Here is a 27,918-nt window from a genome sequence, read left to right as displayed (position 1 = left end):
AAAAGCTACCCACGGCTTAAAACAGATTTTTAATCAATATTAATAAACAATAAAAATGTATTTATTTATTTATTCAATTTTCTGCCATACACAAAACAAAGAAGACAGTATAAATCGCAAGAAAAGACCAAACAGGTGCTAAACACCTACAGTATGCTAGTTGTTCAACCCAGAATAGAGCACAGAAATAAAACAAGCAAAAAATAATATAAAAATGAGGAAATCCATAAAATTCCTCACCTTATCGTTTCAAAATTATTTAATTAATGTTCAGTATGACCGACGGTTTATAATTTCTTCTTCTACAGTATTGCTATTACCGTACTGACGCGGGTATAAGCCCACCCCCCTTGAACATGAAATCACGTCAAGTTTGGGGGGTGGGCTTATACCCGAGGATCCAAAAATGCAGATCGTCAAAAACAGCACATGTACACTGTGTGTATTCCACCATGCGAGCGAGCGCCCTCACGTGTACGATGTTGCCTCTAAAAATAAAATACATGAGGTGTAGAGTGTCGGAAAATTTAGCTTATAGTTCGTGTAATTTATCGTAGAATATCTTATTTTAAACATCAATTGAACAAGAATTTATCAAGCAGAAAAGCAAGTATACAATGTTCGTTAAATAGAAATGTACCAAAGAAATTTAATAAGCTTGTTTATGGCAGCCGATACCAAATAGTGGTTTTCCGTTTTGGCGACTTGTAGCGTCGTGTGTGAAGCGATCTTCGACCGCAATGGAGTGTATACAAAACAGGACCGCTAGGCCTCATATGGCCTAGCGTATATTAGCCTAGCTTGGTTATGATCAAAGGTAGGTGTATTCGGTGTATGGACGTCGCCAAATACAAAATAATGTATTACGATACACACTGTAGATCTTCGAATTAATGGGTGGGCTTATACCCGAGTGCCTCATTTTTCATGAAAATTAGTCAAAAGTCGGGGGTGGGCTTATACCCGAGTATGGGCTTATACCCGCGTCAGTACGGTAATTAGATTTGTAAATCCTGTGCAAGTAACAAATATCTTGATGCTGTGGAAAGGCATAGTAATTAATTCACTTTAATTAGAGTGTCTAAGGGCATTCATTAAAGAGATATCTCTCACTCTATTGTGTGAAGATTGTGTGCTGAAAAATAAATAAATTTCATCAATTATGATATTAACACATTGAACTGAGAAAACGGATAGTTATTGTACATAGGCAGACTATGTTTATTCACAGGATAGTTATTGTACATAGGCAGACTATGTTTATTCACAGGATAGTTATTGTACATAGGCAGACTATGTTTATTCACAGGATAGTTATTGTACATAGGCAGACTATGTTTATTCACAGGATAGTTATTGTACATAGGCAGACTATGTTTATTCACAGGATAGTTATTGTACATAGGCAGACTATGTTTATTCACAGGATAGTTATTGTACATAGGCAGACTATGTTTATTCACAGGATAGTTATTGTACATAGGCAGACTATGTTTATTCAATACAGTATACTATATAAGTAGGACCCCTATTATAGGACACCTTCGCAACTCAAATTGATGTCTCTTGAATAGTGTTATAATAATTTTTCTAAACTTTTTTATTTTAAGGGAACATGAATCCTTGGTGTGTCTGAATAGAGGTATCCCAAAATGTTTAACATTGGAAAAAAAAATCTATTTAATGTAGTTCTTGAAACTGTTTTATGCAGTATGTTTAAGATGTTTTGAATGCGGGTATCAAAATATATTGCTTTGGTAAGATTTGAAACTACTGTACATTTGAAAATCATGCGTGACTACTGTACAGTGGTGGTGATGGGGCACCTACTCCTGGGCGGGTACTGTATCTGCTATATCAATATAATAAAAAGTTGTAGAAAATATAAAGTTTAAATTTGTAAATTATACAACATCTCCGGATGGAATTATTTCAAATTTATGAGAAACTAAATTCAAAATGTTTAATAAAAAACAATAAATTATATTCTAAGTAGACAAGCGAGTAATCTTGGATTGCTTTCAATGTTTTTGATGTAGTTTTGCTTGAAAAAACAACTTTCTGAATTATAGAATGTTTATCCTATACGTTGTAAATTATTTTTCGAGCCCTAGGGAAGTGTTCTGTTTTACATTTATTAAACAAATTCAATGTTAACTGTGATTGCATAAAGTTATTTTGGTTGGTATTTACTTTACACTACATTTTAAAGGAACTTGTTGAAAAGAAATTGCGAGATTTGTAGGGGTGGTGGTTGCCTACTTGAGGGCATTGCATGCTGCTGATGATACTGTTCTGAAGAGGTGTCCAATGCCCCTAACATAGACAAGTACTGTTTTTGTACAGTGTGAATCCAAGGTTTCCATACTTAAAGCTTAGGTACAGGCATGAATTTTAAACATAATATCTGGTTAATTGTACATAAAACAGATATTTGTAATAGAAATCTTGACGAAAAAACATTAATTTCCTTTAAAATGGTCAAATACAAAATTTGACAAAATTCTGCTATATAAAAACCAGGAAGACTTTTTTTAGTAGTTAGGTAGTTTAGCCTAATGTAATAACATGTCTGGTGACTCCCTAGAAGGTTTAAAAAAGATGGTGGATATACAGTGGATAACTTTTGCTACTTAGCATGAAAATAAAACTTTGAAGTTGAATAAAAATACCAGAAACGTAAAATTACAAGTTATATTACCTATATGTAGGCATTTTTTACCACGTCGTTTATTTTTTATAGCTTTATAAAAATGCCTCTATATACAACATTTGTGTACAAAAGAATAGAGATCTTACTGTGTAATTTGAACTATCCCCCCACTGATAAGAAAGTGCTTATTTTCAACAAGCTTGTAAAATTCCAAAAATGATGAAACATAGGGCAAACTATAGATCGATAATTATTGGAATGTATGATCAATAGAAATTTTTGACCTGCACCTGGCCTTTAAAACTTGAGTTGCAATAAAATTGTACCTGCTGTAGATCCAGAATTAGTGGAGTTAATAAGTGGATTAATACAGCTATTAAGTTACGTCTTTATTTTTAGCATATTTTGTTGGTTACATAAATATTGTACACACTGTAATAATAGGCCTACTAATAATACAAAATATCAAAAGTCTATAAAGCATTGGATATGCCAATCAATTACTTAAGTATATAACAAATTTAAAAATAAACTGTGGTATAGAAAATAGTGATGTTTTAATATAAAGTAATGTCTTTTGTTTTATTTTCTGTATGGTTTTGCAATTAAAACATAGTCGTCTAGTCCCTTGTGACTGATGATTTAGGTTTAGCATAATATTCCTGAAGGCCATCAAAAAGCCATAAGTTGATTCTTATCAAACTAATCTTAGCACTAAGTATCATTCCCTAAGATGGTTCATGCTTAATGTTCTGCATTAATAATCCTAAATATGTTATCTTTTGAGAATTCATTTTGAAGAATATTTCCGATTACAATTGTAGACTTTCTTGGATAGATTGGTTTTTAATGATATTAAAATGTCCCTGTTGTTTTGAAGAGGTTTTAAATTTTAGCCAAAAATCTAAGTTTAATATTCTATTTCGTGCCTAACTTACCTGGATAAACCGACAATAGCCCCTTTTCCTAGAAGAGCAAGATATAACCTGAAAAGTAGAAATTTTCATCATCACCCCTCTCCACAAATGGTATACTGTAGTTCATTTTCATATGGACAATACTGAATCCACCACTATTTCCAAAAAAATTAGTGTTTCAATTTAAATTATTCAAATTGTTTTCACACTATTTTGATGACATAAAGCCAGGTGGATACAACATTCTGAAAGAAATATTGAATTCCACTGTACTTTAATGTTGAATTCCACTGTACTTTAATGTTGAATTCCACTGTACTTTAATGTTGAATTCCACTGTACTTTAATGTTGAATTCCACTGTACTTTAATGTTGAATTCCACTGTACTTTAATGTTGAATTCCACTGTACTTTAATGTTGAATTCCACTGTACTTTAATGTTGAATTCCACTGTACTTTAATGTTGAATTCCACTGTACTTTAATGTTGAATTCCACTGTACTTTAATGTTGAATTCCACTGTACTTTAATGTTGAATTCCACTGTACTTTAATGTTGAATTCCACTGTACTTTAATGTTGAATTCCACTGTACTTTAATTTATTTATAACATTTAATGGCGCAATGATACAGGACAAAGCAAAAACATGAGGTATTTTCATGAAAGAATTATTAAGAATTATTATTATTATTAAATTAAGAAGAAAAAGGGGCATCTAGGGGCGATTACTAGTCTCACCAGGACCCATTAAAAGAGAAACAAAGATACAGTACATAGAGTAGTTTAATAATATAATAATATTAAACATTTTTTGTTTTCCTTTATTAAAGTTAAAATGTGAAATGTGTGTTAAATGTTTATTATCGTTTTGTTATTTTGTCAAATATAAAATTAAATTATATTGTATCAGCATGACAGGAAATAAGTTAAAACTCAAGTGCTAATGCACCATAAACAAAGTTTATTAAATTCTATACAATCTGCAAGTTAATGTTATTATGAGACAGTTGAATTGAAATCATACAATAATACAATCTGAAAGTTAATGTTATTATGAGACAGTTGAATTGAAATCATACAATAATACAATCTGAAAGTTAATGTTAGTATGAGACAGTTGAAATCATACAATAATTGAAACAATATTTTAGCACATTTACAAAACAAGGGATCACGTTCAAAGCAGTCTGTCTAGTCTTGTATTATCAGACTATCATCAGATAGTTAAGGCTGTTTTGTAGGTGATCCCCTACTTGTTTTCCTACAGTATCTATGCAATAGTTTATTTATTTATTTGGGCATACACTTTTACAAAAAGACAAGAAATGGAAAAAAATAATCAAGATATACATAAAGTAAATCCAACAGTAATTTTCTCCAAACTATTCAAATTGAAAAACTTAGTATGGTACATTAAATTCAAGAGAATTTATGTAACTTGCTACGGAAGTCAGTTGAGAATGTCTCATTTCTGTAATTTGAAAGTTTTCAGCTAAATTAATTTCATATGCCATTTGGTGGTATTTTTAGTTTCAAATAGTTTAAATCATTTTTACTTTGTATATTCTCTTTCCTTTTTTTAATCGATTTACAACCAAAAAACAAACTAATTCTTAGTTTTTACAACAAAACATCTATTTATTTGTGGAAGCTATTAAAATAAATGGTTTGTTTATTGCAATCTGTTTCTATGGCGATAATTATCATTATGAATACTAACTTGATAAACTATTGTCATGATGCTCCGTCATGGCAACAGTAAAGAAGAAATTATTTAGTTACATAAATTTGAATAAAAGTCAACAAAGAAGAAATTAATTTCATTTACTGTTTAATTTGCATTAATATCTCCATTTCTATTTTGAATAAAAAGTACACTATGGAAACAGCGGAGTTATAATTCTACACAGTATACTTTACTTTCATTAAGTACACTATGGAAACAGCGGAGTTATAATTCTACACAGTATACTTTACTTTCATTAAGTACACTATGGAAACAGCGGAGTTATAATTCTACACAGTATACTTTACTTTCATTAAGTACACTATGGAAACAGCGGAGTTATAATTCTACACAGTATACTTTACTTTCATTAAGTACACTATGGAAACAGCGGAGTTATAATTCTACACAGTATACTTTACTTTCATTAAGTACACTATGGAAACAGCGGAGTTATAATTCTACACAGTATACTTTACTTTCATTAAGTACACTATGGAAACAGCGGAGTTATAATTCTACACAGTATACTTTACTTTCATTAAGTACACTATGGAAACAGCGGAGTTATAATTCTACACAGTATACTTTACTTTCATTAAGTTCTGCATGTTAAGAACACTATAGTCCTTTTATTGTTATTAGTTTTGTAATTTCATTATTATTGACTTTTTTATTGGATTATTATTTGTTATTGGATTAATATTCTTGTTCTTATTCAATCTACACAACAATTAAATTTGGTTACTGTGTTACTTTACTGCAACAAATATAGTTAGCACAATTATGGACATAGAAACTGGACTACAGTTCGAATTATTCTACTGTACCAAATAAATACTGTAAGGTAACAATACATACGTAATAGATACAATTACTGTACAAACTGCACTCAAATTTGAATTATTCTACCAAATAAATACTTTTTGAATTTAGTGTTTTAAATAATCCTTTTAAACATTTTGTAATTTTTTTCTGCTGATGTTATCTTTCAATGCGACTACCCTTCAACAATAATGGAACCGTCCATTAATGTAATCCTTTCGACAAGTTTTGGACAAAATGAAATATGATCATATTTTAAGTAGGAAAGAAATACATTTGCAGCGTGTTCCGGTTTTAAGTGTAACTTTAACAAATTCAAGCATTCTTTGTTATAGCTTTGAAAATGTACTAATTTTTTTTAAAGAGGAATTAGAATGACAGTTTAATGGCAAAAAATGTGTTAGATATTCATAACATAGGAAATATAAATCGTCATAAACAGATTTGTTTTTCAAACGATTGAAAAGCCTTTTTTTATTTCTGTCATTTAGATCATCATATGATTATTCCATTTTCTATACTTGTACAAAAACTTGTTTGTTTGTAAACCGCCGGGCCACACCCAAGCCACACCCAATGGAACAAGCTTCCTATTAGTACTGTATAAAAGAAATCAAACATTTTGTTCAATTTAAGAAAGATATTGAACATTTCATTTCTATTATATATTATTACTGATGCTTCATATTCTCACTTGTTCTTATTATTTTGTGTAACCATGTTAAAGGGTCAACTGAGACAAGTTTACTTCTAGGTTGGTCCTAATTTATGCTTTGTACTATTTGTATGGCATTTGATGAATTAAATGTTTAATAATAATAATAAATTGAATTGATTTGCATGGCATTGAATCCTTAAATAGAGGAAGTTTATTAGAACTATTAATAAAAAACATAAGCAAGAGGGGTTTAGAGATCAAGGGTTAACAGATGGTTGTCCCTGTGGTGCGATTGTACAGCATTAATGACGCCTCATGATTAACCTACTCTACTCTAACCTACTCTATACAATATTATGTTAAAGCAAGCGGTGCACTAAATTTGTAGAGTCAAACTTTCGTATCCAGTTTGAGAACGCAACGCATAAAACTCTGAACAATTGACTATATTTCCCCTTGTTTTCTAAATGTTTAAATCACCCTCTACAGTACTTTACCCTATTGATAGAGGGGGGGGGGGGGTTAGGGAGGACAGTGTAAAAGGTTAAAAAGAAACAATTTCAATTGAAATTCAAAAAACATAAACATGAAATATAATAGCTTAAAGTTTGGCTAATATTCATAAATTGTATTTAATCTATCATTTGTTGATGGTTGCCGCTGGCAACTCATTTACAGTTAGTGATGAAACATCGCTTGCAGGATTTTGGTAATTGAAACTACGTTTAATGTTTCGCAAGTAATTGTAGTCTTGTCAGTTTAAAAGTCTTGTAAGAAATTCATTTGCTTTTTAGTTAAGGTGTTTTGTTGTCAAGGATCTAGAGTGGGAGGGAAGAAGAAGGTATAAACTCATCTACCTTATAACCAAACACAATATGTTAAGACTATTTTTAGTATTATGCTAATAAAGTAAAATGTGGAGCTGTATCTAGTGCCAGTTGTGGAGTATGGAAGGGTATTCCAGTCTCTGACTGTATAAAGCTCTGTCTACAATATCAAACTTTTAATTTATGTGACAAAAAATGTGATGTGCCCACGTGATATATCATATCACTACCATATTTGGCCATATCACCACCATACTGTATTTGGGCATATCACACTTTTTTGTCAAACTAGTTTGATAGTGCAGATTGTATGTATTGTAAGAACTGTTAATAAAAAATAACTAAGCAGGGTCACAACCCCATCTACCTTAGCACAATATAACTAAGCAGGGTCACAACCCCATCTACCTTAGCACAATATAACTAAGCAGGTTCACAACCCCATCTACCTTAGCACAATATAACTAAGCAGGGTCACAACCCCATCTACCTTAGCACAATATAACTAAGCAGGGTCACAACCCCATCTACCTTAGCACAATATAACTAAGCAGGGTCACAACCCCATCTATCTTAGCACAATATAACTAAGCAGGGTCACAACCCCATCTACCTTAGCACAATATAACTAAGCAGGGTCACAACCCCATCTACCTTAGCATAATATAACTAAGCAGGGTACACAACCCCATCTACCTTAGCACAATATAACTAAGCAGGGTCACAACCCCATCTACCTTAGCACAATATAACTAAGCAGGGTCACAACCCCATCTACCTTAGCACAATATAACTAAGCAGGGTCACAACCCCATCTACCTTAGCACAATATAACTAAGCAGGGTCACAACCCCATCTACCTTAGCACAATATAACTAAGCAGGGTACACAACCCCATCTACCTTAGCACAATATAACTAAGCAGGGTCACACAACCCCATCTACCTTAGCACAATATAACTAAGCAGGGTCACAACCCCATCTACCTTAGCACAATATAACTAAGCAGGGTCACAACCCCATCTACCTTAGCACAATATAACTAAGCAGGGTCACAACCCCATCTACCTTAGCACAATATAACATAAAATAGTTAATCAAATAAAATTTGAATTTAATGACAATATTGTTGGCAACAACATTCAACACTAGTGTAAATTTATCTTCTTGAAATATGGCTATCTGAAACGCTTTTCACATTTGATCTGTATTACAATGTTACCTTTACAGGTGGTTCTAAAAATAGAGTTTATTGAATGCCTTTTCGCACAAATATGTTAAAAGATTAAGTTCGTATCTGACAGCTAGTAATGGTTTTGTTGTTCTGTAATATCATTAAGGGTTGATTTCAACAACATGGCGTTTTTCAAAATGTTTGAAGTTTGAACTACGGTATTTATAAATGTACAGTCGAGTCTAGTCAAAGAGCTTCCTTTTCCTCGCATCTACAGTAACATAGATGGGAGAAATTGTGACATTCAAAATAAAGTTTTGGCTTTGAGCCGAGCACTAAGTGAAGACTGGAACTGCTGATTAGTGTGCCAGTCTTGCATCTGGATACAGTACTATATCTGTTTTTTTGTGCTATTATATTGTTTTGTCATTAAAAATAGTAAGATTGAAAATAAGGCATTTTTTAGATGTAATAAGTGAATGTTTTGAGGTTTTTTATTCATGTATGTTTTCTAATTTCATGGTACAATATGTAATTTTAACTAGATTTAATTCGTCACTATGACAAATTATAGGTTATATGCATTGATTTAAATAAAGATAATTGATTGATTTAAGATATTTTGATTGATTTTCTCAGAATCTTTAGTTATTTATAATATATGATAGGATCTTGCTAACGCAAATACAATAGCCGGTATCATAATCCGATCAAAGATCCTTCTGCGTATATAATGTCATAAACCACATTTGTGTTTTTAAATAAATTTCATTATAAATCATCTATATAATCTATACACTAAGAAATACAATTGAGCAAACAATACGGATAATAAAAAAAAAAATCTTATTTCGTTTCGTTTCCCAAGGTGAGACTCGAACTCGGTACCTTGAATGCTATAGACACGAGCAAAGACCACCGAGCCATACACAACTGACTAAAAATTATGGAAATATTCCTCCGTGTATTTACTATGCAGTAACCATTTTGGTGCAGATAGATTATTACATACCGCAATGAATTATAATGTTTTACTATGATGACATCTTTAAAGATTTTTAAAAATAATGCACTGTCAAACTATATACTTTTAACTTTAATATATGAACTTATTAAGGAAGAAAGTTAATGTTAAGTTTGATATTTCGGCCTAAGAAAATGTTATAATTTGTTTGATTGTCAAAATTAATTTTTGTAAATTTAATATGCAATTAATGATGACTTAATCAACTTTTGTTCTCTTAATTTCATAATAAATCATACATATGATACATACACTTCAAGAAAATGAAATAAAAAATCGGTGTTCCCGAGCATTCTAACGATATATATTAATTTAAAAATTTAGAATATTTTCACCATTTTGTTAACTTACACGTGCGTAGCCTGTCACTTTTGACGTGCTCGTATAACGCTGTTTCGCGTTGAAAAGTTAATACAATATGATGATATTGTTAAAGAAAGGTTATACAACAGTAATCGGAATAAAACAGTGCGCAATAATGTTTGACGCGCAGTGCGCGTGCAAAAATCTGCACACTTATGGCAATTTTTTAAACGCTTAAAATTGCCTGAAACGTACTCTTAATTTCATCGAAAATAAATTCTGACAATTTTGAACATTTTAAGCGCGCGTACGCATGCGTTATATGCGCTACGCACGTAATTGTATTGCCATATGATGAAATATGACCTGAAATTTATGAGTACCAAATTTTGTTTAAAAGTGATTCATGCTTGTGAAGATATGATTACAAACGTGATTTCGTTAAATCGCGTGTAGACCGCGTAATGTTTGATTGCGCACCGTGAAAACATAACCACATCGATTCCTGGCCATAAGGAATATACTCTGAAAAATTGACTTAGTTATATGAAACTGATATCAAGATAATTGACGGACAAATAGTGCTAAGGAAAGAAAAAATAAATAAATAAATAAAGATTCTGACAGAATCAAGAGGTTATGCATTAATGCATATAACCTAATTAAATGTTAAATTAGATGTTTCTATTTTTATAACAATTTTAACTAATTTTTATATTTGTAATACAATTCATTTCAGTCCTTGACTGTCATTTTGTAATATATTTTTATATACCGAATAAATAAAAAAAATAAATTTGTTTTAATTTATTTGAACAATGAATAAGTTTGTGAAATAGTCACTGCAATAAACAGTTTGTTATCCAGAAAAAGCTTGCTAAATAATTGCATAAACAGTTTTTAAAGTATCAACAAAACATATTACTGCAGTAATGTAACTTTGACATTGATTTTGCTCATGTTTCATCCATATTTGGATGTTGATATGAAATTGAATGTTAACCTATTAATCTTCTCTTATTTCAGGATGAACTTAGAAAAAAGAAACACGGAGGGGACATCAATTCTGCTAACATCCAATCAGTAATAAATGAACAGGTCGTCAACTTTGCAGCACATTTACCTGTAAATAACAGTAAATTAATTATAAAAAATATTACAAACTCTGTAGAGGAGAAAAGTGGAAAACATATTGAAGACAAATTTAAACATAAACAATTAGAAACAAAATATATTGCAGCAAATAAAGATAGTAATGAATTTTATTTGAACGAAACAAGGACTAAAAAATACCTTCCAAAATGTGACATTCAAAACAAAGATGCAATTTCGGCTTTGAGCCGAGCACAAACGGAGGACTGTAAACAGAGGATTGCTGATGTAGTCTGCCAGGTTCAGGATAACACACTGTATCCCACCAAACTACCGCGATATTGCCCTCTTAAAGGTAAGGACTAAGATTAATAAGATTGTACTACTACTCATAGAATGTTTAAGATTAATAAGATTGTACTACTACTCATAGAATGTTTCTGTACAATTTAAAATGCAATGTTTGTATACTGTACAATGGAAAATTTATGTACAAAATTTAACAAACATTTTTCCAAGAAATCCCTTGAATCAGTTGTTTTATACCGAGTACTGTATGGAAATGACAAGAAGTGAAAATTATTATTAATAACAATAAAACTTAAGAAGGTATTTTTGATAACATTTTTCTATGTTATGACATCTGTAAAATATTACGCACACAGTCAGTTAATAACTTTTAATTCTGTTCGTTGACCCAGCATACGTGAACTGTTTATTAAAAAAGTGTTCTAGAATTATATATATAAAATATTAGTTTGAATGATAACTTAATTACTGTATAACATTTTGACATATTTTAAATTTTAGTAATTTTCGTTAGAGAGTTTACATTCATTAATCTAAGCAAACAATTATTTTTAATGTTATGACATCTGTAAATTATCACTTGCACAGCAGTTACTTTTAATTCAGTCTGTTGGCTCTCCATACAAAAAAATGTTACTACCGTAAATCATATTCATCATTTGTTTCTCTGTGTTTCTGGACCCCAATGGAAGTTTTTTACTTGTTGGGATATCCTTTTAACTTGACAATCTGTTGTACTGATTTTTAATTGTTTACATTTTTTTTTGTATGTACAATCTGTGTTGAAATCAATCAATCATGTCATCATCATCATCATCATAATCAGTTATCATCACCATCATAATCAGTTATCATCACCATCATCATCAGTTACCATCATCATCAGTTATCATCATCAGTTACCATCATCATCAGTTACCATCATCATCAGTTACCATCATCATCAGTTACCACCATCATCAGTTACCACCATCATCAGTTACCATCATCATCAGTTATCATCATCATCAGTTACCATCATGATCAGTTATCATCATCAGTTATCATTATCAGTTATCATCATCAATTACCATCATCATCAGTTATCATCATTATCAGTCTTCTAACTAGTTAAAATAATACTAATAATCTATCCAAGCAACCAACCATCATTCTAATCTAATCACTAAATATTGGACATTACAACATGCTTCATTGCACACACAAACGAAAGTATATTAATTTGTGCATTACAGTATGCACTTTAAAGGCAAAATACTCGTCTCTTAATATCGTTAAACATTAATTTATGGAATAATGTACAGGTTAAAAAGTATAAAATTACCGGAGGCATGCAAACGTAATTTATGTATTGATTAATGCATCATTGTAAATGCTAAAGAGATAGGTTTGCTGTAACTTAATTATTGTTTGCATAAATTGAAGAAGCACCATCAAAGGATTATTATTAATATTTTTGTAACCTTGCATTTGAATTCTCATTAGAATACACTTTCATTGTAAATACTCCCAACGGTACAATACATCATCCACGATTCAAGTCACTGATAATATCTATATGATTCTAGGTATTCTATAGCACTACCAATTAATTTGGATGTTTTTTGAACTGTAAAATTTCTTAATATTAATTAATTAATTTTATTACTAAATATTATTTTAAGATTGTTGTAAAGCTCTGTCTACACTATCAAACAATTTTGTGTGATATGCCCAAATATGGTAGTGATATGACATCATCGTGTCCATATCCTCACATCACATTTTTTTTGTCACATAAAGTTTGGTAGTGTAGACAGAGCATACGGAAATAGGAAAAATAGGTTTTGAATCTATGTTCCAATAATATGTAATAGGCCTGGATGCTACCTCCTGTAGATAATATGTAATAGGCCTGGATGCTACCTCCTGTAGATAATATGTAATAGGCCTGGATGCTACCTCCTGTAGATAATATGTACTAGGCCTGGATGCTACCTCCTGTAGATAATATGTAATAGGCCTGGATGCTACCTCCTGTAGATAATATGTAATAGGCCTGGATGCTACCTCCTGTAGATAATATGTAATAGGCCTGGATGCTACCTCCTGTAGATAATATGTAATAGGCCTGGATGCTACCTCCTGTAGATAATATGTACTAGGCCTGGATGCTACCTCCTGTAGATAATATGTAATAGGCCTGGATGCTACCTCCTGTAGATAATATGTAATAGGCCTGGATGCTACCTCCTGTAGATAATATGTAATAGGCCTGGATGCTACCTCCTGTAGATAATATGTAATAGGCCTGGATGCTACCTCCTGTAGATAATATGTAATAGGCCTGGATGCTACCTCCTGTAGATAATATGTAATAGGCCTGGATGCTACCTCCTGTAGATAATATGTACTAGGCCTGGATGCTACCTCCTGTAGATAATATGTAATAGGCCTGGATGCTACCTCCTGTAGATAATATGTAATAGGCCTGGATGCTACCTCCTGTAGATAATATGTAATAGGCCTGGATGCTACCTCCTGTAGTATGAATGTAGACAACTGGTTGATAGTATTATTAATTCGTTTGAACATTTAAAAGAGAAATGTAGAAGTTTATACATTATTTATGGATATGTTAAAGATGTGTACTGTGTTGTAAGTCTAACTAGGTCTCAGGCAATTATCATAATTCATATTTCTACATCAAATTGGGTCTGGTTACATCACAAAAAGTCTCTTAACTCAACAATATTTAATGTATGTATTGCATTGGTTTTTTCTATGCTTTTTAGTATTGCTTATTATTCATAGCATATTAATCTGTATAATCCTTGCTTAATTGACTCTTGCTCGTTAAACTGCAATAGTCAAAATGCATCAATCATCATAAAAATAATCGGTACTTCAAACCAGTGCGGGTTTAATATAGTTGTTTTGATCGGCCTATGCATACTGAATGTATATATAGTGTTAGCATCAAAACTTTGGGTGCAAGAGCATAGTGTAAAATATCTGCTATAAAGCCTTAGTAATGTGAATTTGTATCTATAGGTTTTGAGGGTCCCTAATGATCAGCTTTGTATTTGAGGGTCCCTAATGATCAGCTTTGTATTTGAGAGTCCCTAATGATCAGCTTTGTATTTGAGGGTCCCTAATGATCAGCTTTGTATTTCTATAGGAAAAGCTACAACTCAAGTAGATGAAGATACATATACCATCAACACTGAATCACCGGTGCGTATTGTGTACGTACTAGTGGTCCATGGGCGCGCTCTTCGACAGGTTCGCCGCTTGATAAAGGTGCTTAATGACCCACGACATTATTTTTATATCCATGTAGACGTGGTGAGTATATCTTTTTACATCTTTCAATAGTGATTGTATTCAGCATATGACATTCTAATTTTCAATTTTCAAGTCAATTTCAGGCACAGCTTACCTTGATAAACCAACAAATCCCATATTCTCCTCGAAGAGCGAGATATACTCGAAAAGTAGAAAATTCATTGAACACCCCTCTCTAGGGCTACAGTACCAACACTATTTCTGGTTTGTGTAATTATTTTGTTTTGTGTCACAATAACCTATATTGTCATCAATTATAATTATCTTTAACTTCTCTTTTTTTGCAGAGGTCAGATTACCTCCATCGTGAACTCAGTAAATTAGCAAAAACAATTGATAATGTTCGATTGACGCCATGGCGGATGGCAACGATATGGGGTGGAGCAAGTCTACTCCAGGTGCTTCTCAAGTGTATGGATGATTTGCTTAACATGCCTGAATGGCAATGGGATTTCTTCATTAATCTTAGTGAATCAGACTTTCCAATCAAGTGAGTATTGTAATTACAAAGGCATCTTGAGACAAGGGCTTGTAAATGTTATAAAGCAAATTCAAGATTTAATAAGTAGTTTATTACTACTATGAGTAATGTGTGTGGTTACAAAAAAAGGAAATAAAATTGGAGATGAGTGGTCCTGGGTTCAAATCCTTTAACAACTCTATTCATTTTGCGTAAAAGATTTTAAATAACTTTTGCTTCTCTTAACAGTATTCTGAAACCATCTTCTGTCTTCTGTCATCCTACTTGCTTGCTCCATAGAGCCAAACACATCTGTTGTAGTCTTTTCCCATTTGCATCTTGGTCTTCCTCTTCTTCTCTTCCCTAGAAGAGCATTTAGTCAAGTCAAGTAATTTCAATTTACCTATTGTGATTGCCTTGCAAAATTTAACTTCAACTTGTCAAAAACGGTGAATAAAAAATATGTCCGTACATAAAAAAAAATGTAATATTCACTCTCATTTGTAAACTAATATTAGCTTATTATTTCTCACTTATGTTGCCGTGTTCATTAACACATCGTCACAATTTAACGTAATTCTTGGGTGTCATCTGTCAGTGTTTGATTAAGTCTTATGAGCATCACAGTTTAATAAGATCCCCGATAAATTACTTTATTGTAAACTCGATCAAAATCGTCTGAAGTAAAAATAGCAAAAGTAAGTGATGTTGTTAATCAGAATTAAACTGTCGTCAGTCAGAATGTTTCAACAATTTCAAATTCAGAATATTTATGTTGTTGTTTCTCATTACAGTTTATAATACTAAATAACAGAATAGGTCAGTAAAGACATTTATGTAAAGCTCTGTCTACACTATCATATAAAGTTGATAGTGTAGACAGAAACATGTGATGTGCCCATATATGGACATGATGATTTCATATCACTACCATAGTTGGGCATATCATTACCATATTTGGGCACATCAAATAATATTTTACTGTACAGTAATACAAAACATTATCATGAATTTATTTTTTGTTTATTGCACATTGCTTGTGCACAACATTTTGGTGAATGAATACATAACAAATTATTGTTGAATTATGTATCAAAGGTGGCTAAGAAACTTCTATGAAGTATTGAAGTTGATTAAAGACCTTTATTTAATTGTGGTGGTTTTGCACAGACTGAATTCTATATAATTGGCAAAATATCAAAAGTATTGTAATGATGTATGCATGATTCATACTATGCTAATTCATTATTAATCATCTATACTAACATCTATAAAATGTTGATGGGTTGTCATCCACTCTAGATTATATTTCATTAATTTTGTATCATTCTATAAATTTCTGATTGCTGTGTGACAGAAAGCAATTGGCAGTACATGATGTGCTTAAAGCCTTATCTACACTACAGTATCACACTTTGTGACACAAACAAGTGAGTGCCCATATATGGACATGATGATGTCACATCACTACCATATTTGGGCACATCACACTTTTTTGTTACATAAAATTTAATAGTGTAGCCAGAGCATTACTTTGTGTAAAAAAAAGGTGTTTTATTTTGTGACGCTATTTTCATGAATCCCTTGTTTCATGAATCTCTTGTTTCATGAATCCCTTGTTCCTAACTCTGCACCAGATTTTATTATTTTATTTTGTTGTCCTGTAAGATGGCTGCTGGAAGGAAGAAAATTGATAACATGTTTTTATTTTTTTTCAGACCGAATGAGAAAGTTGTAGCATTCTTAACTAAGTACAGACAGTATAACTTTTTGAAATCCCATGGTAGAGATGAAATCAGGTAAGCACATGAGCAAGGGAGATGGGCAGTATGAAGGCTGTGTTTCCACAGCAGAAAATTAACCAATAAAATTCCTGTGGAAACGGAGTTTAACCGATTCCGCTCAATAATTATCTCATTCAAATCAGATAATTATCTGATATGTTCGTTAATTTTTAACCTTTGAACTAAAAAACAAGTGTTGTGATTGGGCATTTGGTTGTTCGGTAATGTCTGATCCTGCACACTTTATTAATTATCTGATTGGTTAAAAAATGTTGTTATGGCTGCGGAAATACTGTGAAAGAAAGTTTGGCCTGTGAGTTGGATGTATAGTAGTAGTTGTGTAATTAACATTTAAAAATTCCATTTTGTGTTTTATCAGGTTCACAAAAAAGCAAGGTTTGGACCGAACTTTCTACGAGTGCGATACACACATGTGGAGGCTAGGAGAACGGGAGCTACCTAAAGGTATCGTGGTAGACGGTGGATCTGATTGGATCGTTGTGAACCGGGACTACTGCAAATACCTGATTACGGCTGACAACGAACTTCTTAATGGTTTAAAACATCTTTACAAATATACGCTTTTACCAGCTGAGGTAATTTCATTAGTTATTATTATTCATTGGTATTCATTCATAAAGCAAAAAGATTAACACATGGAAGGAAAAATGCTGAATTGGGTTTCAATTTACAAAATATCAATAAAATTGGTTAAAATTGTTGCTATAGGTCATAAAAAACAAATTGAATATCAAAATACATATATGAAGAAACAGGAAAACTACATTAAAAGGCAAAATTACAAATTATTCATTTACAAGTGAAATTAAATATGGCACTAGTGGTCTGCATTGACTAATTTATGCTCCAGAATAAAAAATGAGGGGAAATGGTATACAAGTTATTATTTATTTGAGTTATGTTTTCTTTGTAGTCGTTTTTTCACACCGTTCTTGAAAACTCGGAACTGTGTGAAACGTTCGTGGATAACAACTTGCGTGTGACAAACTGGAAACGTAAACTAGGTTGTCAGTGTCAACATAAACACATCGTTGACTGGTGTGGATGCTCCCCTAATGACTTCAAGCCAGAGGATTTTAACAGGCTCAAGGTATGACAATTGTTTCATTCTTAATTTGCCATCCATATAGATTTCCATACTTAAAAAATTGTGAAGCATTTGCTAATGCTTGGTTCCCACTAGAGACACAAGGACCTAACACAACGTAAGTGAGTTGACCAATCACAAGCTATGGATTATTCGAACTTGTCATTGGCTTACGTTGCGTTTATGTACGTGTGTTACGTCCTAGTGGGAACCAAGCTTACGTATACCACTGTACTTGATTTGTTACGTAAAAGTATGATATTGTCATGTTTCAAGTTGTCGTCAATTTAGACCCCAGGTCTAATTGTAGTCAGTAAATTGATATTGGTGACATCACAAACACTCTATTATTTGTATGTTCAATATGAAACCTAAATATTATACAGCATACCCAGTTTCTCAGTGCCTAATTCATTTATAGTATACTATTAGACGACGTAAATATTAGCAGACGACGTAAATATATATATAGTATTTTTATATGTTTACTTTGCAGACAAGCAGACCAACATTTTTTGCCAGAAAGTTTGAACCAGTGATCAATCAGGAAATCGTTAATCGTGTAGAGGATTGGATGTATCAGGAGTATCCACGAGGGACTAACGGTCTACGTACATACTGGCAAAATATATATCATATCGAAGATACCGTGACGAAGGTGACGGACACTGCGATGACATTTTATCAAGCCTTTGTCCGAATGGCTGCTGTCCATATACAATGGGTTGCCAGGGTTTGTATTCAATTGTCTGAAATATTTGTAAGAGAAATTATAAATTAAATTAGAAATTGTAAAGTGATATTGATATTTGTTATTATATTTCATTTCAAGCACAACACAATAAAGTGAAATTGTAACATTGTAAAATGTATTTTACTCTGACCTTTTTCTTCTGTTCTTTACACCTAATGTATTACCTAGCTCCTATACATGTTGTGTTGTTGGTCCTCGCCTGGAACTAAGTTTCTTGCCAAAACTGTGTCAAAGAATGAGTGAGAAGGCAATTGCATTCGCACAATGAATTAACATGTGTAACTAGTTCCTATGTCCTATTTAATTAGCTTTTGGTTGAATTAGTAAAAATATAAATAAAAATATAATAATAAAATATTGATTTTACTTATTAACATTCCTATGTCCTGTTTCAGTAGCATTTGGTTGACAAACAATATATACTTTATAGGATCGTTGTGAACCGGGACTTCATAAATGTTACTATTTCTACTTCTCCTCCTTGCAGGCTAATGTCCACACTAGCGGTTGTCATTTTAAGTTCAGCGCAACTCCTACAGAGGTCAGCATTGTCAAAATGTCTGAAGAATTCAAGGGCATTATAATTACCTTGGAAACAAGACTTGAATCTGGGGAGAAAGAAACTATAGAGGGATTGTTTACTCCACAACAGTGGCAGAAGATAGTGAATCCAATAGGCCCTGCAGGACGTCTCTTATCAATGCAAGTAAGTTCTCCAACTTGTTTTAAAATTAGATCCATGTTCTGTCAATGTTTTAGTGCACTTACATAATAATGACAAATGTTTTTGAATGCACATTTATTAATGACACACTAGACACCAATATCTAACAACATGACCTAGATTTGTAACCAGTGATTTGGTTAATATCTTTTTATACTAGAAATAAAATGGTGTTGATATCCATAGCTTGAAAATAAAATGCTCTAAATTATTTTTCAGGTAGGATCTGAGTACGATGCCAAAGAACAAGTCTTCCGTAACTATGGTAAACTTTTAGGAACCCTTGACGAACCAATCATTCTTATGAAATGGGGGGAAGGTGACCCTTATACCATCACAATCACATGGATTGACCCAACCAATCAAATTGCTGCATCTTTCGACACAACTGTCGAAAGTGATTGTGATGAAATGCACCACAAACCGGAGTTTAATAAACCGTTGCGCCCGGGAAAATGGACCGTTAAAATGCTTTATCAATGGATGGTCGTGGCGGAGACAAATTTTCTTATTGTTCCTCTATCGATAAAAAATGGTCAACGAATTACTGAAGAGGATGCGGAACCGACAAACAGCGGACCACCGCGTAATAGCTACGTAGATCGTGATTTCACAAGTATGAAAACTATATTTCAGTTGGCAGATTCGGAATCTATTGTTGAACTTGCTAACGAGAAAGGAAAAACTACCGGGGCGGAACTTCACAGCTGGGTGGACGAACTTGTTGGGACGTTTTGGATAATGGGTGGGTTCTGTATGGATATCGAGAAAACTAATGGCGCTGAGTGTAGGGGACTTACAAAATGCAGCGATGTTCACTGGAGCACAAAATTTCCGGACCCAAAATCCGACATCAGTATTCCTAGAAATCGGCGAAGTTAATTAAATAAAATTGTCGCTGGATTTGCAAGAGACAAAAAGGAAATAGATAGGAGATAGGAAAACAGATTTGTATGCATATTTGTGGAGTATAGATATGAAGGTATGGGTTCATCCCATGCAACATTAGTTGTAACATCCAAATAATCAACACATATACTGGAATGTCATTACTAACACCATCTCATGTTCACTACCAATGTTCCAAGTACAGTTTGAGTAAAATATTAGATTTGTAACTCACATTTGCATCCAATGTTCATTTTCACTGCTCTCCACACGGCTTATTGCCAACTGTTTTGCGCGTAGCCGCATGGAAACAAAACACATTTATTTGATTTGCGGACGCAGGACCGAAACTGTGCTGGAACAGGCGTGAAAGACCCTTAACACCATCTCATGTTTCATTCACTCACTACCAATATTCAAGTACAGGTGGTAATATAGAAGATTTGTAACTCACATTTGCGTCCAATGTTCATTTTCACTGCTCTCCACACGGCTTATTGCCAACTGTTTTGCGCGTAGCCGCATGGAAACAAAACACATTTATTTGATTTGCGGATGCAGGACCGAAACTGTGCTGGAACAGGTGTGAAAGACCCTTAACACCATCTCATGTTTCACTCACTCACTACCAATATTCAAGTACAGGTGGTAATATAGAAGATTTGTAACTCACATTTGCGTCCAATGTGCATTTTAATTTACTACAGAACTACAAGAACATTTCTTTGAATGAGTGATATGTAAAAAAAAAAAAAGAAGTATGTAAAAAGTACTATTAATTTAAATTTGGTCCTTAAATTGATGTGAAACTTTTATATTTATGAAAGAAAATCATTTGATTAGAACCACATCATTCAGATTGCCAACAGAATGCCTAGTTACACATAAGTACATTATAATATACAACATCTATAAATATGGTGCTGTTGCTATGGAAACGGTCGTTCATTGTTGGGCAACACCACATTAAAAAGAGCTGTGTATATGCAATGGCAGGTATAAGAAAATAGTATTTTTTATTTTAAAAAAAAATGAAAAAAATATATTATTATTTGGTTTTAAAATCAGATTGGAATTGGTGCAAATAGCCAACATTGGCTTAAAAAGTATTACTGACCTTTTCAGTTTTTTATATAATTTTTTTTTTAAAGTTTATTTTGGCATTTAAACCCCAAAAAAATGTATTTTTTTCAATAATAATCAATTAAATTGTAAATTTTTGTCCTCTTCTGTACTTTCTACCTCTTTTTAATGTTTTTTTTTACTTCCACGCTATATTATCCCTTTTTTGTAGTTTACCCCTAAATTTTTTGCAGAATAACAATTTCTCAATCCCTTTTAGGATGTTAGTCACTTGTATACAGTATGTGACAATCCTCTATGACAACAGTGTCATTCATTACTTTACAATTAGTCAGAAATTCAAATTAATTGCAACGTCCACTTACAACAGCTATTTTATAAACCACCTATATTATTTATAATTCCTAAATATTCCTAATCTAAAAGATATAAAACTCATCTACTTATGTTGAGGGCATGGGTCAAAATTTTTAATCTATAATTTTTCATCTATAATTTTTTTCCAAATTTATTTGTGCTGAATTTTACAATATATTTTATTATTTTTTAATCAAACCATCTATTTTTGTTTGTGAGCAATTTATATATTTTTTTCCTCATTTTATAATACACAATTTATTTTCTATATGGACATTTTTTTAAATATATTATAGTTGATTTAAGAGTATTATATAGTTTACCAATAAGTTCTATAAAATAATCATAAAGTATATACATTTATTTTCTAAGTAGAGAGATAACAGGTAGGTGAAGGCAAGTTTAAACTAGAAGTTTTTAAATTACAGAGGCAGATACCGTGCTAAGTATGATTCAAGTTGGACAATGAAACTAAGCATAGTAGTAAAGTATGCCTGTGTTTATTCAATAAAGCATGGCATTAAAGCTTGGTTCCCATTAGAGAAGCAGCGCAATGACGTAACGTAGCGTCAGTGATTTGACCAATCACAACCGATGGATTATTCGAACAGTCGCTGGTCATTGATCAACTCGCTTTTGTTGCGTCCTAGTAGAGGTGTTTAGGCATACTGTATATACAGAATGCGTCCTAGTAAGAACCAAGCTTTAGTATTAGGTGATTAGGCCTACTGTTATATGAAATATAAATATTTTATTGGTCCCTTAATTGGTCATTTTTTAATCATTTTTATTTTAATTTGATGGTCAGAAATTCAATTTGTTTTATACCACCTTTATTTCATTTACATGACTATTCTTTTTATACAACATTTGTATTATATTGTATTTTTTGCGAGTATAATTGGACATTGAGTTTTGCAAATCGTTTAAATATTCAGTATTGTGCTTTATTAATGTATTACAGTAAGTATTGAAGTGGACATTGAGTACGTTCTCACTCCAATTTGAGTATATGATATGGTATTTACTAAAAAATCATTAGAAAAAAATATTGATCATGTTTTATTTTTGTATAGATTACTATTGTAGATAATGAATGAACCAAACCTTAGATTAATTAGGCTGTTTAATTGATAGCTTATTATTGTAACTATTGGTATTTTAGAATTTCATAATTATTCATGAATATTGAAAATATTACTATTTATTGGTGTTTGCTGACACATTGCCAGGGTTTTGTGTATATTTTACTTTTGGTGCTATTTTTATTTCTATTAGAATAAAGTATTTTTTATAATGGAAAATATGTTTATAAGTAGATTTTTATTGCATATTAATTTTAAATACAGATATAGTATAGCCAGGTGCACTGTGGGAATGCTATTTAGTCATTTATTTTCGCAAGAAATTTGTTACCTGAACAACCATCAATGTTTGCTATTCAGAACATTTAATAACCTAATGTGCTATTTAATCTGCACACCCTTAATTGTTGATTTTCTTGTGAGAATCAAACTATTGAGCTTTGTATAGATTTTGAATTCAACAGTACTGTACTCCATTTTATTGGGGTCAATTAGACCCTATTAAGACATGAGCCCGGACAATACTGTTTGTGTGGGGGGTTATGGGGGATATCAACTCTTCAGACACTGTCTCTCTGAAACTTTTCTCTAAACTATAGTTCTCATCATTCTGAAGGCAGCTAATAGTGGCTATAGTTCAGGAAGAACTGACTGTATACAGTATATGAACTGTACTTAGAGTATGTATACTTAAGGTATAAAAAACATCAAATTCCAACCAGCAGCAAGAGCTGAAAAGGTTGAATTACAATCATAAACTGAGAAGTAAAATACATTATAGTAAGAATGCTATTATAAGCCATGACCACTAACAACATTAGACCACCATTTATAAAATGAGTTGTTTTATTACTGTTTGCAATCCTATCAATGATATAGCTTGTTTAAAAGTGTAATTTCTTTCTCACTTTGATGAGGATTTTTAAGCTGTTGTTTTGTAAGAAAAAAGTGACTTAAAAGGTGTCAATTCTGAAGAAAAAAATAGAATAAAATTAATTTTTTAACTAATTAAGTTATTTGTATTTTACTGTGTTCTTTTTTTTTGGATATATAAACTTAGAAAATGAAAGTGGGGTATTTTGAAGATTTTCTGGCAACTCCAAATATCCCAATTTCAATTACCTGCTCTAGAATGCTGCAAACCAAACAGGGTACTGTAAGTAATAACTGTATGCTTATTTGTTCTATAACATGCATAGAATATAAATTTATTAATATCCGTCGGTGATGATGAATTCTTTTCAATACTACAGTTATTATTTTTGATTGAATGTAAAATAGAGTTTTCTAGGCCTAGGGACAATTCTTATGTTCTTGAAGATGTTAGGCTCACATCAATGATGAAGAAAAGTTGAGTGAAAAAGACAAAAATTAAATTTACACAGCAATATTTTATTTTGTATTTTATTATTTTTTGGTCACAATCATGCATAGCTTTTAAGAAAATCACCATTAAACCAAGTTTAGTTATTAAAAAAAACCATGTATTTCATCAAATGAATACAGAGCAATATTTTGACCAACAGTGCCATTAAATAAGTAATTGTCCTATACTACTATTGGGAAAATTAGTACCCCTTTGACTAATTCCAAAAAAATAAAAAATAACAGATTTCGAAAAAAGGTGGGTCATTCTGAAGTATCATAATAGTTATTACCTATCACCAAAAATTTGTTGGAAAAAAAATCATTTAACTAAAATACAGACGTTTTTTTGTTAAAAAAATAACTTTGACTTCCAGTCAAAGTTTTCGATCAAAACATATCCCATAATGAAACGCGCTTGTTTGGCTACTCTGTATGCATAATCATAAAACTTTCTCGTGATCTGTGTGAAAATACCTTCTCAACCGTGACGAGTTGTAAACAATCCTAATTAGCATATGCATAATGCGTACTCGTGGTTTGAAATCTTTGTTTACTTTCGCTCGCGACTATTTTCCAGACGAAATGTAATCCAACTAATTTACCTGTTAATTACGTAAACTTGTTGGTTTTGGCTCGAATTTTCGACTTAAAGTGAATAACTTTAATATTACTTTGATATGGCCAATTTAAATTTAGAATATTTTGACCTTCATTTTGTTTCAAGGGACAATACATCTTTAAATAAAATAATCCAATTATGAATTTTATATTGTTTGCATGGCGAAATCAAATGTTGATATAAAGTTTGCGGTACACCACGTATATTAGTTCTGAAAAGAACTGTTGAGTTTCTTGACGTTTCGATCAATATGCTTTGATCGTCTTCAGGAGTGAGAATTGGATTATTATATATCCTTGCCTAAGGATACAAGCAATGAGGCGAGAGTTGGGTTCGAATCTCGATCTCACGATCAGTAGTCGAACGTCCAACACACTGCGCCACACGCCCTTTATAGTGAATATAACAAAGATTTCTTTTTGTAACAACCAAAACAATTTATAAGTTTGATGAATGAATACAAAAGAGCTATATGGCTCACTAAATACTCACTAAAAAGGCAATAATTCCTATTGATAAAAGGTGATTTTTGGAACTTCATGCATAAAATTGAAAAATAAAAGGCAACTATTATCATTTAATGGAATCAATTTGTGTTTACAGAGGGGTAATATTGTACTCACTGTACAGGTTAACCTATTGAAAGTTACTGTAATCGGTTTATACTTTTGTTTGGACATTGGTTGATTGATTGATTGATTGTTTGATTTTATTTATTTTTAATCGCATTGGCAAAGAATTACCAATAGCATTGTACCAAGTGTAGTCTGGGTTCCAGACGGAGTTTTGTCTTAATATTAGTAAAAAGATAAATATTTTGGCACATATGGCGTTTCATACGTATACTACTTGATTTTGTATTTTCAGACAAAAATCGCGGTCGAAATAAAAACAAATAAATAAAAAAAAAAGATAATACAGACTTGGGGCAAGTCTATACCAAGTGTTTTATGACTTTTAAATATATGAAACATAAAAACACAAAATAATTATAAGTCTGTGGGATGTGATTGGTGAAACCTAAAATGAAATTGGTGTAATTGGAATTAATTGCAATTCTTGAAATTCATCTTACTGTAATGTTGTTTTAGTTTTCTATATCAACATATTAATCTTGCTGTATTTAATGAGAGACCATGAGATAACAATTCTCAACTCTATTAACTAATTACAAGTTTCACTTTTTATCAGCATCTCCTATTTTGCTACACATTCGCTGTGTGTACTTGCGTATCATTTTGTGATGTTTACCACTGGCAATAGCTTTCGATTTGCCACTGTGTAGAAGCATGCTATTATATTGTTGGTCATCTGAACCTAGATTCCACCAATCTGCCACCGAGTTATTTGAAGCTTTCATAGCAGTCAACCAACTTTAAAACATTTAATACATTTTAAGCATTATCCAGATGGGAAATGTATGTTGGACATTTTATTAACAAAGAAACTCACTAGATATCTTCAAATACAGTAGGAGTCTGGTGTATCCTTTCTAGCCCATCTATTGGTGCCAGCACATACTGTACATAGGAATAAGGAATTGACAATTGTGCATTGTACATAAACATATCATATATTTCAAGTTTGATGTGTAGTTCTAATCCATGCATCTGGTTGGAAGAATATTTTAAATTCTGCATTTTAAATATACAGTAGGTGAATCACTAATCTAATGCATTTAAGTTTGTAATAGTTGCAGGATCATAGGAACCCAAACATTTATAATCACAATTGTTTACCTGCCTCCGCCTTCAAAATAGCTTCTACCTGTGTTGGTATACATTTGTAAACAATAATTCTAATGCATGATAATAGAAACTTTAAAAATTGTCATATTTTTGTTAAATCTTTTCTGATTTGTATTCATAGCTATCTACAATGCATAAATGTATGTTAAAATTTGAACTATTAGGTTAGGTTTTTAAAAGTTACTATAAGGTAAACGAGCTGGCCTGTGTTTGCTAGATAATGGAGGAGGCTATTTTAGCCGCAAACAATCTGATCGGATTGAATTATGTTGAAAAGCTAGGCCTAATTATTAGGTTATATGCATTATCATGCATATAACCTCTTGATTCTGTCAAAATCTTTATTTATTTATTTATTCTTTCCTTAGCACTATTTTGTCCGTGAATTATCTTGATATCAGTTTCATCTATCTAAGTCAATTTTTCAGAGTATATTCCTTATGGCCAGGATTCGATGTGGTTATATTTTCACGATGCGTAATCAAAAATTACGCGGTCTACGCGCGATTTTACGAAATCACGTTTGTAATCATATCTTCACAAGCATGAATCACAATTAAACAAAATTTGGTACTCATAAATTTCAGGTCATATTTCATCATATGGCAATACAATTACGTGCGTAGCGCATATAACGCTTGCGTACGCGCGCTTAAAATGTTCAAAATTGTCAAAATTTATTTTCGATGAAATTAGAGTACGTTTCAGGCAATTTTAAGCGTTTAAAAAATTGCCATGAGTGCGCAGATTTTTGCACGCGCACTGCGCGTTATACGTTAATGCGCACTCTTTTTGTCCGATTTCGGTTGTACAACCTTTCTTTAATAATATCATCATATTTTATTCACTTTTTAACGCGTAATTGCCTTATACGAGCACGTCAAAAGTGACAGGCTACGCACGTGTAAGTTAACAAAATGGTGAAAATATGCTAAATTTTAAAATTAATATAGATCGTCAGAATGCTCGGGAACACATATTTTTTATTTCATTTTCTTGAAGTGTATGTATCTTATGTATGATTTATTATTAAACTAAGGGAACAAATGTTGATTAAGCCATAATTAATTGCATATTAAATTAAAAAAAAATCATTTCGACAA

General features: G+C 31.9%; 1 protein-coding gene across 1 annotated transcript in view; it reads left to right on the top strand.

Moving 5' to 3' along the window:
* LOC140051844 (xylosyltransferase 1-like) overlaps window positions 1-20,985 on the top strand; it is a 33,607-nt gene extending 12,622 nt beyond the window's left edge. Inside the window, exons 2-10 of the mRNA XM_072097170.1 lie at window positions 11,136-11,556; window positions 14,671-14,837; window positions 15,125-15,327; window positions 17,016-17,096; window positions 17,461-17,677; window positions 18,016-18,192; window positions 18,686-18,922; window positions 19,431-19,649; window positions 19,887-20,985. Coding sequence (XP_071953271.1) covers window positions 11,136-11,556; window positions 14,671-14,837; window positions 15,125-15,327; window positions 17,016-17,096; window positions 17,461-17,677; window positions 18,016-18,192; window positions 18,686-18,922; window positions 19,431-19,649; window positions 19,887-20,549 — 2,385 coding nt within the window. The 3' untranslated portion in view covers window positions 20,550-20,985. The remainder of the gene's footprint in view (window positions 1-11,135; window positions 11,557-14,670; window positions 14,838-15,124; window positions 15,328-17,015; window positions 17,097-17,460; window positions 17,678-18,015; window positions 18,193-18,685; window positions 18,923-19,430; window positions 19,650-19,886) is intronic.
* The last annotated feature ends 6,933 nt before the right edge of the window (window positions 20,986-27,918 follow it).

Source organism: Antedon mediterranea, chromosome 1, assembly GCF_964355755.1.
Source record: "Antedon mediterranea chromosome 1, ecAntMedi1.1, whole genome shotgun sequence".
NCBI classification, from domain to species: Eukaryota; Metazoa; Echinodermata; class Crinoidea; order Comatulida; family Antedonidae; genus Antedon; species Antedon mediterranea.
Note: the sequence above shows the minus strand (reverse complement) of the source record. Positions and strands in the feature narration are given on the sequence as shown.